Below are 15,336 nucleotides of genomic sequence, written 5' to 3'. Positions count from 1 at the left end.
CTTTGCTAAGATTTTCATTTACTAATTTTTACTTTAATATCTCAGCAGAATCAAACAGTGAAATTCATCTAGGTACCTACTATGATTAACATGAATGCATGAGGTAGGCCTAGGACCTATCAAGTGGTGCAAAAAAATTTTCTTGTGCACATGGAAAAAGTAATATCAGGCTGGGTCTTACCATTTTACAAACAAAAGCAGTAAGAAATTTTCTGTCATAGTAAATCAAAAAATAATCAAGAAGAAATCTACCAAATCACATTGCAAGGATACCAAGTAAGTTATTCCAATGAAAGTGAAATTTGAACAAGATTTATGGAAACACAGGCTCTTAAGCCTAATAAAAAGTAAAAACTACACAGCCTAACAATTCTGCCTACAGTCATACACACTCGTATAAATATACAGAACATCAGCTTCAAAAGCCCACTTTCAATCTATTACCAAATTCCTTTCAAGCTTAGCTAACAAAGTAAGTATCCAAGCTAGTAGTCAAGCCACTAAAATCTAGAACATAATAGCTTATCCTTGAGAGAGTGGTCCTGAAGCAAGTATTTTTAACACTTGCAAAACCTCACTTCACAACATACTTAGCAATTTATATTTCACATAAATGGATGAAGAATTTGTACAAATCACAATTAGTGATTTCACTCATCACCTTCTTCATCATCGTCATCTTCATCGAAATCTTCGCCCTCATCGTCGAAAGCTCCAGCTTCGGGGTGGCCGTTGCTGGACTTCATTTTCTTCATTGGCGGCATGTCGCCTGATCGGTAAACCTTCATGTCCCGGCCGTAGCGCGCTCTGTCTTCCTCAGCAGCCTTCTCGTAAGGCGCCTTCTGGGCCTCCGTCAGCTCATTCCACTGTCGTCCAAGCTCTTTTGCAACTTCTCCAACTGAAAAATCTGGATTTGAGGCCCGAACCTTAGCGCGCTCGTCTTTAGCGTAATAGAAGAATGCTGACAACGCACGTTTGGGCTTGTTCGGATCCCTTTCCTTCTTAGCTCCGCGACGGCGCCTTCTGCCTCTTGGTGTGCCAGGTGGTGGTACGTAATCCTTCATCTGTTCAGCGAATCTTCCCTTGTCTTCCACGGACATCTCGTGGAATTTTTCTTTCTCTTTATCGGACATCGTCTTCCATCTCTGGGAGCACTGAGCAGCAAATTCGCCGAATTGTACGTTTTCATCCGGATGCAATTTTTTGTGTTCTTCTCTGCACGTTTTAACAAAACACGCGTACGCACTCATGGCGCCTTTAATCTTAGTGGCGCCTGCTCCACCTCTTGGTCTTCCACGAGGCATGTTGGCTGTATTATTCAGTAAAAGCGAAGTTTAAAAGGCTCACGTATCACTGGCTGACAAGACTACACACCTTCACTGAACCAGACGCGTAGACGCTCTGAGTCCGTTGATGCGCGCTTGCTGTTCGGCTACCCCGATATAAAGCACCGGCCTCACAAACCTCACTTGGCGCCAGTTGGCAAGCGCCTTCTTTACCAGTAATCGCTATAACGGGGTTCACTCTCGGAGCTCAAGTAAAAGCGGGAAAATGCTGTCTTCTTATTGGCCGAAAAGCATTCTCGCTTCGACTCTGCAGAAGAATAAAGCCCTTTATTTATTCTCATAGGGAGTTGAGTTATTGGATATAGTAATACTTAATGTTCCATAATTATTTTAAAATTAATTTATTAATTTTTAGTATTAGGTGTGATGATATAGAGGAGTGTTAGAACTTCATCATGAGAGTAAAGTGAGACTTGAAAGTCTGATTATAATATTGGACTGGACTAGCCTCGTCTATACTGAAGTAAGGCTAAGAGATAAAGGAAATTACTAAGATATTGAGCGAGTTCATAGGCATTAGATACATACATTAAACTAAAACTTTTTAATTGTGAAATATTTAGTCGACTTAAGAAGGTTGCGCTTATAAAAGACAGTAATGAAACTTTTATGAATTATTTTAAGTTCTTGTTGCATATTAAAGAATGTGAACTCGACAATTTCACAAATAAAATAACTCAGGGCCGCCATTTCAGTCGTTTCTGAAGCTTGATGGAATTTCAAGGAAGAACATGAAACCAAATAACCGAAGTCAAATGAACATAATGAGAATTTTTTTAATGCAATCTTAGTTATTGAGTACAAATTATTTGATGCGAGAATTTGTGGAACTGAGGCTCAACCTTAGCTTGATCCCAACGAAAATCGAGAACAAAAGTTCTTACTAGGTCATTACCGTTACTGCTGTAGATGAATTTAAATTTGTTCGTGACCAATCCGACGTCTTCAATTGGCCAGAAGAGAAATATTTCAAGATTGTTCTATTTAAAAAAATTAAAAGCATTTTTATGAGCAAATTTACGATTACTTGAATGAATTCTAACCAGGAAAGCTTGCATAGTAAGCAGACATCACAATTCAGTCAAATCAGGGTTGAACTAAATGTCGACGCTGTTCTGTACTCCCTTTTCATGATCAAAAAGAAGCATTGGCTGCTAAGTTAATTGCAAATCTGGAATGTAAACTTGCTATAAAAAAACTGATGAAAGAATTCATATAAAAATATTTAATCTTGCCAGTGTACTAACACTTCAAATTTAACTTATGTCACTCATTTGAAGAATTCGCAATCAATCTCACAAAATACTTAAGCGGGCACAAAATGAATCATATTGAATCATTCCAGCTACAAAAGAGATGTACAGGCAGTTTTTAATTAAGCATCTAAGGATTTTTAAGCCTAACCAACAGAGCTTGTTTGAGTGATGATGCTTCCTGATCCTGAGTCGAGTATTCTTCATTTACAAGTATACGTCCAAAATTAAAAGGGAACAAATAATTGGAGAGAGGGAAGGTTTGAATCCGTTACATAACTTGATAGCCTATGTGGAATTCAAATAAATTCTGCCTTAATGCAAATAAATAAGTACCGAATCTTTATGGATTAGCAATAAATACGATTCGACCAAAGTGAGATTGTTTTTTGCCTTATAAATTTCATAGCCTATCTGGGCAACGAAGCCGGCTGCAATGTTAAGACTTTGAAACCACGCAAAACTAATCGCAAAATAGCTATAAATGTGGAAACCGAGACCCGGCAATGTCAGTGCGCTTCCCAAGCGTTCACCGGAAAGTTTCAGCTATTTTCAAGGAAATAAAAAATTAACAAAACTGAGGGTTTGATGCTCTCACCTTCTCGCTTTCACCCAAATAAATTTAATTAAAGATATAGGGCACATTAGAGATCTTAATTTAACGAGCTTACCTCCAAGTTAAACGAGTTTGGTAAAAACCAAACCCCGAATATCGGCAGTCCTATGAAAATTGATCAGTTGTCTCGTTACGGTGTCGGTAGCCCAATCGTCGCACTATACAACTCGTACCCACAAATTTCTTAATGTTCACTTCAAGGAAACTTGACGATTCTAGGATATTAGCAATGTAGAGTGCGAACGTATTCTGAAGTTTAAAAATCTACATTTGTTATTGCTCTCAAGAATTTAAGACAACGTGACACTATGACAAGAGAATCGTTATTTGATAGGTAGTTGAAAATTTAAAGAGCCGAAATTTGATCGGTGTGAAGTAGATATGGGTTGGATTTTGCGGATACAATCTATCAAAAATTAACACTCTATAGTTAAATAATAAACAAAGAAAGCTAGGAAGCAAGATAGAAAGGATCTTTACACTGAATCGGAATTGCAATATGGCTGCAAACACCGATGACAGTTCCTATTTAACTTAAATTCGTAGTCAAGCACTGTCGAGTTTAGAAGTTAGCTAGGAAACACAGATTTCCCTAAATAGTAAAATTTTAATTTCTATATCATCTGCAATTTCAACAGAACTACTATCACTTGAATATTTATTTACGGCGTTGCAGATATCATTCTTGAAAGGAACCTTGTTGCATATTCTTCGCCATGAAATGGTTCTCACAGAAAAAAAGTTGCTGCGTAATGTTCTACAGTTCAAGACGTTCACGATTCAGACAGGTTTCCATAAATGTCAGTTCGTTGACACATGCTAGATTTATACATTCATTTAATTTTAGTTACACACTATTCCTAACAAAACGGACTCATTTTGAATGACAGTTGCGATGAAATATTATAATTATTCATTCAAGTCATTAATAGCATAACTATCCAATGCTGTACCGTCATTGCCCGCAGATTAAAAAAATTAGGGTTCTTCTCTACGACGAGGAATAATAACTTGTACATCAGACTTCGATACATAGCATAGCAATGAATAATAATTATCATCGGGTGTAATCTGACGAACAAAAAGAAATTCCTCTTTTACCCAGAGTATATAATTCACCACGCGCTACGCTCAAACTGTCTATAAAATTTTGAACCAAGTCCGATTACATTATCAAGAGTCGCGCTAAATTCGTTCTCTTATACTCCAGGACCTAATGTAGATAAATGAATGCTTCCCATTAGACAAAGTAATTGCACACTCTCAAAGCAAGCCTCATATATGCATCGTGCAAATTATAGAAATAAGGAGAACATTATGAGGAGCGAAAATGCATTTTTAATTCTAATCATGGTAGCTTACATAAGAAAGGCAATTACCCTACAAGAGAGATTGAATTGAACCTCGCTACCCATCACTACAACCGAGCTGACACCATGTATCTATAAATCCATTAAAACAACTTGGTTAGCTAGTCAACAATCCTCAAAAAGTTGTTGCAGTTCATCAAAGGATAATCAAACGACATTAGTACTTTAGAGATTTCGGAATATCTTTTATAACTGAAAGCTTACAAATTTCGAATATATGTAAAAATTGAATTTTTTCGACAGTGTTTTCCAACATTACACAATGAGGTATTGCGTAGGTATTTCTTATAAAAAAATTTACACGTTTTTGGCATAAAATCGAGAATATTAGTGAAACTCATTCATTCAAATAATTAAATTACTTAAATTAAGGCTTCAAAAGGCGAAAACTAAATCTGGCGTTGGAATTTCACAATAAATATTAACGCGTGAAGTAAAATAACCTACAACATTACAAATGCATAATTGGTGACCGATAAGTGCATATAGCAACAAGAATAAACAAAAAAAAAAAAACAAGATAAATGACCACACATGTAAAAAACAACGACAAAACAAATCATTTTAAGGAATTTATTACACATAAAGTTTGCCTTGTATTTACAAAACTAGAAGTCCAACATTTGACCCCACATCAAAACCATTTGGCTAACAAGTGCGACCATGGTAAGCTCACCATAAAAGTGCGAAATAATCCAAGAGAATAAAACAGTTGTTTCTAATCTATATGTGTAAGCACAGGGGCTCTGCAAGTGGTAAGCGAACAATTGCTGAGTTGGGAATGATTATTAGGTATTATTCCCTCCCAGAAATACTCACTGCCTACAAAAAGATAATCTTGCTACTTACAGCTGTTGTCATTAACCTTGTCCAAGTGGTCCAATGTTAAATTCAAATACTTCACTGACTTAGTACGCTCATTATTAACACATTGAGAGCTAAAATGCTACTAATAATTGACTCTAGCATCTAATATGGCGCAGAATGGTAGGCTGTGGTACCTGGCAGTACATACACTTTTCTTGAAATGGTATTTTATCACCAAAAGGCTCGGAGCAGCCTTAGTCGTAGAAAGAACACATATAACCCCATAGTAACTAACCGCTCGCAAAAATTTGTCAGAAAAAAACTTGACACCTCAGGCGGAACGCAGCAAACCAGAAAATTAATTCTTTTTCTCATTTAAAAGCTAAGCCTGCATTGAAACTTATTGAGAATGAACAAATTCAGAGATCGACACGCACTCAACAATCGCTGTGAAGCGATCAAACAACATATTAGTTGGGCTACGACATCAGCTTCACTTTTGATGTCATCCAATTGAACATAGTTTTCAGATATGTCAATTGGATGACTATGATCACATATATCTGAAGGAAAGCTAAATTGAGATTATTCCTGAAATACTGAATTAGCTAACAAGAACACTTTGAACAACTTGATATCAGAACGCAAGACTAGGAGGCATGAGAATAAAACATAAAATTTTGAGAGGTGTTGCTTCTAAAATAATAAATCTCTAGCACTAGAAGTCTATGTGACCGTTCAATAGGTCGATCTACGCAGATCACCGCTACCCTTAAAAATATTGAGTTGAATTAACTATACCTGGAATTGGAGAAAATGACACAAAGAAACAAAATACATTCATAATCTGAACAGTAGAGAAAAGACTGTTTCTAAATGAATAATGTGGCTAAATTTGAGATTTTGAAGCACAGTTGAAAATTTTCAATCAGCCGTGGATCTTCTGGAGAACTTCTTGAGACGCTGGTTGTACATGTGGTTCATCATCTTATACATTGCTGCAAAGTAAAATCATATTTATTCGACTAACAACACAAATTGTTTGCAATCCTAGCAATAACTAAGCAAATAAGAGGTGGAAGATAGACTATTAAGAGTTTGTATATCTTGGTTATGTCCATTGATAGATCCTGTCATCTCCCTAGTGAAATCAACGATCAGTCTAAACAAAATATTCATTTTGGTTCAAATGTGACTGACTCTAGTCGGGCAATCATGTAGGTCTTGACAAATGACATGGAAAAATACATTTTTTAGTGAATAATCAACAAGAATATAACCTATCGGCGAAGCCACCGTCTCAGAATAATAAGAAACAATATCATTGTTAGTAAAAATAAAAATATATATCACACTATCATGGTTATTCCAAATAACAGAAGGATAAATAAGGAGCAAAGGTTGAATTGGCGCGAATAAACCTAAGTTCCTCGTCATTATTCTGTGTAGGAATATAATTGCAGAGAATGAAAACATGATTATTCTGTATAAGAATATAATTGCAGAGAATGAAAACATGATTATTTTGTATAGGAATATAATTGCAGAGAATGAAAACATGATTATTTTGTATAGGATTATAATTGCAGAGAATGAGAACATGATTATTTTGCACAGGAAAAAAATTGCACAGAATGAGAGCGGCTACTTACCAGGCAGGAAGAAAAAGAGGAGGTAAATTCGTAACAGCGATGGGAAATGGAAGGCAAAGTTCCACGAATTCGGCAAGGCTACGGAGAAGCGCTCGGTCTCTTCCACATATGGGATGCTCCTACAAATAAAATTGTTGTTCATTATGAAATGATGGTATGGTAAATACTAGAACTAAATAAGTCACACACGTTTCAACTAAATGTTTATATATACGATGTATCTGTGAACTAAACAATATGACGTAAGGAAGATGCATGACAGCAGCTTTGAAGCGTCCAACCTATTAGGAATGACAAATTGCAAATGCTTTATTATCATTAACGCTTTTAGTAGTAGAACTTTATAGAATCTTTTATCATATTTTTTCACATAAAGCTTACAGGTGAACAAAAATTCTTATGCGTGGCACCGACTGATCGAGGTCATTCATCACCACGTTTACACTACAGTTTCAACACGGGTGGTTGATGACCAGAGAATTAATTGATTTAAACTTTCAAGATAGAACAATATTGTTCGATCTTGAAAATTTAACTCAATGAATTCTCTGGTCATTAACCACCCGTGTTTAAACAGGCTTACTCTGCTATCTTATACTACTTACTACAATTTCAGTGCACTATTCAACACTAAACTTACCTGAGGATAACAATTCCCTCACACATAAAGCCCACGGGGTAGAGCGGGATCCACAAGCTGTACCGCAGCCAGGTCAGCAGCCCAAGCTCCATATTGTAAACTCGTAGCATATAGAACGGATACCTGGACACGCATTAGAAGACATCAATGCCACAATTACTATAACAAGTATTTTTCCAGTTAGGGAAATTTTTTAATAATAACATATTTTTCATAAATTTTTTTATTATTATTAATTATATTATTTCTCAATTTATAATAATTTCAATTGTATGTATGTATAAATCTAGCGGGTGTCAACGAAATGACATTTAAGGAAACCTGTCCGAACTCTGAATCAGGAACGTCTTGAATTGTAGGTAGAACATTACGCAGCAACTATTTTTCTGTGCATGAATATGCAACAAGATTCCTTTCAAGAATAATATAATTCATAATATTTACCTATTATTAATTTTATCATTTCATCCTCGTTCGTTACTTATTCATCTTCCAACATTGTAAGAGTTATATTATTTTTAAAGCATATTCATCGGATAACTCTCAAACTGAAAATGATTCTTGCTCAGTTAGGAAAGTTAAAAACTGAAAATTTTCAAAAACAAAAACCCAAATTTTCTTTCTTACATTTGATGGGTGAATCAGTTGACTAAACATTCAATTCATTCCTTAGTTCATTCACCTAATTAATAAAAAAAAAAGTATAAACTATTTTATGGAAAGGACACGGAATTCAAAATGTTCATTTAGGTCTCTAGTTGAATACTGCATTCATTTATTTGAATTTATTGAATTCAGACAAGTACATTTCTTACTTTTAAAAAAGTAACTCTTACTTTTAAAAAAGTAACTCTTACTTTTTTATCAGGTTCAAGACAAGTATAAAAAATTATAAAATTATTGGGACGAAAATATGTTAGCTACCGGATGATGACTGAAGTTACATCTAATAATGGAGAAGACAGTTATTTTATAGACATTTGTCCTCCTAAGTTTGATTGTGAGTGTTGCGGGTAAGAAGCCTAGCACCACCAGTGTATAGGGGTTGTTGGGTAGCGTATCCAAGCTCCTTATCGTACATCAGTATATAACATACTGAAAATTCATTTTTTAAGAAGGGAAGTAAAACATAAGTAAACTTGAGTAAGTGTTTGAATAATAAATTGAGGCTTGATTGTAAATTGGTTTGGAATAACGGGAATGACAATGGGATCAAAATGAAAAAATGTAATTCCTGTGAGTTAGAAGTGCTAATATTCAAAGAAGTGCAAATATTCCTGAAAGTGCAAATATTAAAGGAAGTGCAAATATTCAAGTACAAATATTAAACGAAGTGCAAATATTCAAGTGCAAATATTAAAGGAAGTGTAAATATTAAAGGAAATGCAAATATTCAAGTGCAAATATTAAAGGAAGTGCAAATATTAAAGTGCAAATATTCAGGGAATTGCAAATTTTTCTAATTTCTTAATGGTAACTTGAACTTGTATAAGCCGATGGGAGAGTTAATATATACTTAGCATGTATGACGGTAATAGAGGATAATTCACCTGACCACCTCGATGATTGACCAGACGAAGAAGAGGAAGAAAACAACAGGCTTTGTCTGCATCCGAGGTTCAGCTTCAATAAGGCAAAAAAATACTACGCCTCTCCCACAAACCTACAGGGATATGTGAAATAAGTTAGGTATTATTATAATATGACAGAGTTTGTTTCCTTAAGCTGAATTCATTGAAGACCAGAGAATAAATTTCAAAATATAATTCTTTAATCAGTCTTCTTTATAGGAAGATAATCAATAGAACACTTTTCAGGTCTTCAATGATATCTGTTTAAGATAGGTATTACATAATAACACATAAACACATAAAGTTTTATAGAATATTTCTGAAGTTAAAAGGTTCCATTATTTACCAAATAATCAGCATTGATTTTTTTACCATTAATTTTGCTGAAATATCTAGCCATCCAAACCGCCAATAGAGGATTGAAAGAAAATCAATAACCTATACATTACTACTCCTGACAACTTTCATGTCTTTCATCAATAATATTTCTGACCAGATAATTCTTAGGAATTGAACAAAATAATTCATTTTTATCGTGGCCTAATAGTACTAAAGTTTATTGAGAAGAGCACCAAATGGTAAAATTATCATTAGCGTTAAGAATAGAATCAATGAGAAAATTTTCAATATATACTTATCAGTTTAAACAGCCAAATGTAAACCCATAACAATAAAACAAAATATAAAATTTGTCAACCAATATCAAAACGTTGACAGTAATTTAGACGATTACAGTACAAATCGTAGTCAATGCATTCATCAACAAACCTGCATTATTGCTTCAAAAGGAGATCCTTTAGTGTAGCCAACAATTGGGTGAAGAATCTCTAGAAACTGTGTCAGGAAGCACAGGTGCATCATCCAGCCAACTGCTTTATAGCTTCCTTCCAAGGACTCTGAAAAAATTATCCATTTAAAATATGAGCAAATAATTAAACTTGTTTTCAATACAGCTTGATAACCATCTAAAAAATTCAACACTTGCAACCTAAACATATTCCCACACTGTAATTCAAATTTAATAAACAATATTTGATATCCAGCAAGTCTTCAAGACGAGCAGGTACAAACTTACCAGCACCAAAACTCGCGTACCGCATCAGAAGCACCACGACGATGTATAGGAAGCCAACAAAAAGCCACAAGTTGTACAGGAATAAGTAGACCTTCTTCAGACTTTCTGCTGCTTGTGAAAGAAATATATCAATTGTAATGTGGAATAATTTAATGTGGAAAATAATTATATGCAAATAATAGCTTTTATTACAGGTTAATATTTATCCACGCCATTAAGAGGGTGTTTTTTAATAGCAAAAATATTAAATCACCAAAAATTGAGCATAACGATTCATAATAAATATGAATAAAGCTAGGTACTTCTTTTGAGGAAGATGATATCAATCATCTAAGCAGCTAAAATGATAAGATTTCTTTGGTAAGTTATGGTAATTGCCAATTTTAGGATAAATTTGTTTTATACCTAATTCACCTCTTCACAGGCAAGTTACCATTTATGGTCACTTGGAACCGCCTCACAAAGAGACTCACCACAGCTTCCTGTTTGTTTTTGAGTCGTCTTTATAATGCCTCAGTCAATCACTAATTATCTGACCACTGTTCCATGCATAGCATCACCACCTACCATGCCCAAACATTGAAATATGAGAATTTAATCGAAAGTTTTGACAATGATGAAATTGACGCTCTCTCTGCATTAGTTTTAAAAGGTGCAAGCAACAATACACATTTAATTATTTAAAGTAATATGATTGAATTGAACTAAATTAAATTTTTTTTTTTTCATTTGCACAACTAAATCTTTATTATAATGAAAATATTTTGTGTTGTGCCCACATTCAATAAATTTTTCAAGTGTGATTTAGGCCTCCAATATGCAAATTTTTTAAAAATACATACAAATAAATATTTTGTATAGTAACACTTCTTACTTTCTTGAAAAATTTTCTGAAATTTTAATTTCTAGATATTCCAATGCTTGCTCGCAAAAGCGTTAATGAAGCTCAAACAATCTTTACATTTACAAACATCCACCAATTATCAATATTCTCTCACAATTTGTACATAATATTCTTATATAATATTTAATATTCTCTAATAATTTGTACCTACAATGATGAATTTAATTGAAATTATTCAAATTTCTCAAATTGTTGCTGCCACAATACACTCACGTTTGAGAACACTGCCAGTCTCAGAGGCCTTCATCTTATTATAAAGGCCTGGGAAATCTTCCAGAATATCACGAGCTTCGTCTTGCAAATCTTCTTCATGCATCCATTTATCAAAATCAATCTGGAAAATACAGATAATGAACAGTAGTTCAACAAAAATTTCATTGCATTTTTATCAATTTTAATTTTAGGAAAAAGATGATTATTCATCACTAAAATTAAACATTAAATTGAAGACTTTGTGACTGAATAAATCATGAAAATGTTTTGCAAACAATTGTAAAAAACACCTAAAACATTTGGAACACCTAAAATCTTGGCTTGCTCACCTTCAGCCATGCGGGTTTTAGATTTTCATGCAATAATCTTGGCCAAAACTTTGGATCCTGCTTAGTGAGCCTCAACTCAACATTGCGGGGTGTGACTTTTTCAATGGTGGCCTGCAAAATTCACACAACATTAGACTTGGAATAAAAAACTAAGTAATCAAATTATGATTATTAGGTTAACAGTCCTTCCTTTCATACTTTTAATACCTATATGGTTCATGATACACATTTCAAAGTAGAAAAACTGTAACATGTTCAAACATTTTACCAATTATATTAAAATATTAGAAAAATATCAAGAAAAACAAATTTCCATCAAGCACTTGTTAAATGTGGTAGCAAACAAGATACTGTTTAGTTACCTCTTCATTTTCTGAGCCTAATGAGTATATCAGTCAAGTATCATCAATATCAGCATAATCATACATAAAGATATATTATAAAATCTGGGAGTAGAGCATTAACAAGCAACGAAGGTCTCTTGTTTGTTACTATGGTAATTGATAACTTGATAAGTCCTGGGCATTGATGTTATCAAAGCCCAATAATTCAGATCACTAACCTCTGGGTCAACTGCATACATGAGATCTAACTGGAAACCATATGTATTCTGGCCTTGGTTGCCAACTCCCACAGCATTGAAGTAGATGACATGGTCTTGGACATCAATATCAGGAGACTGGAATTTCAAAATGGATGATAGTGAAGCATTAACATGTTAAAGATAGTTTGCTCCAGTCAAAAATCACAAATTTGAAAAATATATTTGTTTATATAAAAAAAATATTACAAATACAAAATAAATATATAAATACAAAATATATATAAAATATATATTTTGTACTCAAACTTCGAGTATGTATGTAATAAAAATATATTTTTATATATTTGAATTGTCACAATTAAACATGTTAAGAAATGTCAATATCCAGATTATAAAGTAATTTATTATTTATTAACAAGTAACAACTTATTTGAAAAATAGACATTAGTATGTTTTGGGGAGTAACACATTTTTATTTATATTGTATCAATAAGAAAATAATCCCACCTTGACATTTCTCAAATCAATTTTGAGAGTGATTTCTTTTTCTGTTTGAGCCCAGTAAACAAATGGGCTCAAAGTTTTGCTCTCCATTATCCTGCAGCAGTAACAGGATCTAATTAATGATAGTAAAAAGGCTGAGCTTCATCATCTGACATTCCATCTCAGACTGACATCATCAAAAGACTGACATTCCACAAAAAATTCAAGGAACTAAGATTGTTAAATTTATCAACGGAGTTTTGAACCTGAATTAGCCTACTAGAAAGAGATTTCTACAAGAAAACAGAGGTTCATATAATCCAGTATATAAATCTCAACTAAGGCTCCCATAAATTATTTAGCATTATTAAATTAGCAAGATATTCCTATCCTAGCATCACAACAGTGACTGAGTGACATTATGGCAGTCAACATCACAACATGTAAACATGACATTATGACATATTTTCACATTGATATGACAGCATGATATTATGACTTGACAGTCAACAGCATGACACCACAGTTCCCAAAAAGCAGATATTGATATACTGCACTCAGTGCACTGTGCCACTGCAAGTCTGTGACTACAGACTCAACATGCTGAAGGTAGCTTGTAAAAAAAATTTATTATATTTGTTAGAATATTGATTTGTTTTTTGTAGGGTACAATCCCCACTCCCCAGTCCCCACATACCTAATTGCTATTTGCCACCACAATCACAATGTTTTGATGATGAGTGTAATGTAAAAAGTTCAGATAATTTCTATTGAAGGCCAACAGGCCAAGCAGTGGCAAGCACCAAGCCCAAGGCAACGAAAGTGGCATAAAATAGAAGTTAGTTAGCTACTGTCCAAACTCTAAATTATGTTCAGCCCGCAGCCCAAGTCATTTAATATCCAAATTCCAATATAGGCAAACAAAAACCAAAGCATGTCTATGACAAATAATGTCAAATAAGAGAGGGGAAAAAAATTTTTTTGCACTCTCAAATCTGGACAATCAATTTAAAGAAAAACCATCAACCATGGACATGAGTCAAATGACATTGACTGTTTGACACGTGACAAAAATGAAAATAGGGTAAACGCGGTATATTCCGACATCGTGGGTAATTCTGTCACCTCTTTAGTTTTTCCTTTATATCAAGCTTTGTTTTAGTTCCATGCATTTGTTGATGGTTGAAATGGTGACGTCATACATTTGTGCGTCAAACTACTGCCAAAACACTAGGTCTTGGCCATCTAGCGGGAAAATATTGAGATCCAAAGAGAGACAATGCACGCTACCCAGTGAGATCATCAAAAAATGTGTCAAATTTGACAGTTGACCTTGCTCTACCAAAAAGTGAATAACTGTTTGTATAGGAAGAATATTATGGTTTGAGACTTTTAAATATGTCTGTGAATATATTAGAAATCCTTTAAGTATACTTGTATTCGCTGATTTCAAGTGGTAAATAAATTAATAGATGATTGAGTTGAGAAATGGATTTAGACACATGAAAACTAATTCCGTCACAACTTGAATTGGACACACACAGATCGTTCCAAGCTTGTAACCCCCATGTTAGTAAGTCGCGAAAAAAATCGGTTTTCCGATGCCGACCGCCAAAAATGGATTTCAGATTCATAATCTACACCCCAAAAAACATATAATTAAAAAAAAAAAACACCCTTTTTTTTGGATGTACTTAATCTGCAATAATACCCTTGAGGGAGAGTCTAAAAAACTCTCTGCTTTGCCACTATGCCTACTACCTAAACTAGGCTATAATATCATATTAAAATATAAAAACTAGAGATTAATTAAGTAAAAAATTAAAGCTACTTAAGTGATTTGATATAAATTAATCTTACTGTAAAGTGTAAGGTGATTATGATTAGTAAGGTGAAAAATTAGGTGATTGAGGAATGAGGATTTAAGGTGAGACTGTGAGTAAGGGGACTAAGATTGATAGTGAGATTTTCATGAAGCTTCTTACAAAGTTATACCTACCCATAGTTATAGATTAGTACCTAGCCTTTTGGCCTAGTACCACACTGAGTACCTAGTGAGTAGGCCTAGTACAATCTGTCACTAATTACCGACTACAGAGAAGTTGAAAACTGAGTGCTGAGCTGAAGACTGCTGACGCTGAGCAGGGTTGGGGATTGGGGAACGATCTGAGTTCTCGAACAGACAAACCACAAATTCTTAGTCTGTCATACTCATAGTACTATACAAAATTACAAATCCAATTGAAGAATCAGTGTCGATTATTTCGTCTCTGGCCATGAAATGAACTAGGTATTGATTCTTGAAGTACTTAAATGTGAGCTATGTGACTATAACATTATAACTAGCATTTCTTATCAAGTTATCATGCTAGTATTTCCGCGGGATGCCAAGCACAACCTGAATTGAGTCAGGACTGCACTGGCAGTAGTGGCAGAAAGAAACCACTGCCAGTCTGCCGCACGGCGTCTGTCTTTCTACGAATCAAATCTACCGTACTAGTAAGTAGTAACCCTAGACCCCCCGCCCCAAAGG

The 15,336-nt window shown here is 34.2% G+C and overlaps 2 protein-coding genes across 2 annotated transcripts; both read right to left on the bottom strand.

Annotated features, from left to right (window-relative positions):
* Positions 1–281: 281 nt before the first annotated feature.
* LOC108671105 (high mobility group protein DSP1) lies at positions 282–3,447 on the bottom strand. The gene is made up of 2 exons (XM_018158585.2): positions 3,271–3,447; positions 282–1,593 (listed from the first exon to the last, which is right to left on the bottom strand). Exon 2 carries the CDS (start codon positions 1,302–1,304, stop codon positions 651–653), a length of 654 nt encoding a protein of 217 aa, XP_018014074.1. The 5' UTR covers positions 1,305–1,593; positions 3,271–3,447; the 3' UTR covers positions 282–650.
* Positions 3,448–4,746: 1,299 nt separating this feature from the next.
* LOC108671106 (very-long-chain (3R)-3-hydroxyacyl-CoA dehydratase 3-like) lies at positions 4,747–13,115 on the bottom strand. Its single transcript, XM_018158586.2, has 10 exons — positions 12,828–13,115; positions 12,339–12,455; positions 11,777–11,887; positions 11,448–11,568; positions 10,331–10,438; positions 10,024–10,151; positions 9,235–9,347; positions 7,685–7,807; positions 7,045–7,163; positions 4,747–6,390 (listed from the first exon to the last, which is right to left on the bottom strand). Exons 1-10 carry the CDS (start codon positions 12,912–12,914, stop codon positions 6,317–6,319), a joined length of 1,101 nt encoding a protein of 366 aa, XP_018014075.1. The 5' UTR covers positions 12,915–13,115; the 3' UTR covers positions 4,747–6,316.
* Positions 13,116–15,336: the final 2,221 nt, after the last annotated feature.

This window comes from Hyalella azteca, unplaced genomic scaffold, assembly GCF_000764305.2.
Source record: "Hyalella azteca isolate HAZT.00-mixed unplaced genomic scaffold, Hazt_2.0.2 contig13219, whole genome shotgun sequence".
NCBI lineage: Eukaryota > Metazoa > Arthropoda > Malacostraca > Amphipoda > Hyalellidae > Hyalella > Hyalella azteca.
The sequence above is the reverse complement of the archived record's forward strand: the minus strand, read 5'-3'. Positions and strand labels throughout refer to the sequence as shown.

Bases quoted from the DNA above. Each gene is read 5' to 3' on its own strand.
- LOC108671105 (XM_018158585.2), bottom strand. From the start codon at position 1,304: ATGCCTCGTGGAAGACCAAGAGGTGGAGCAGGCGCCACTAAGATTAAA.
- LOC108671106 (XM_018158586.2), bottom strand. From the start codon at position 12,914: ATGGAGAGCAAAACTTTGAGCCCATTTGTTTACTGGGCTCAAACAGAA. The intron at 11,569-11,776 runs GTGAGCAAGCCA...TGTATTTTCCAG, and splicing joins TAAAACCCGCATGGCTGAAG to ATTGATTTTGATAAATGGAT. The intron at 10,152-10,330 runs GTAAGTTTGTAC...TAATTTTTTCAG, and splicing joins GTACGCGAGTTTTGGTGCTG to AGTCCTTGGAAGGAAGCTAT.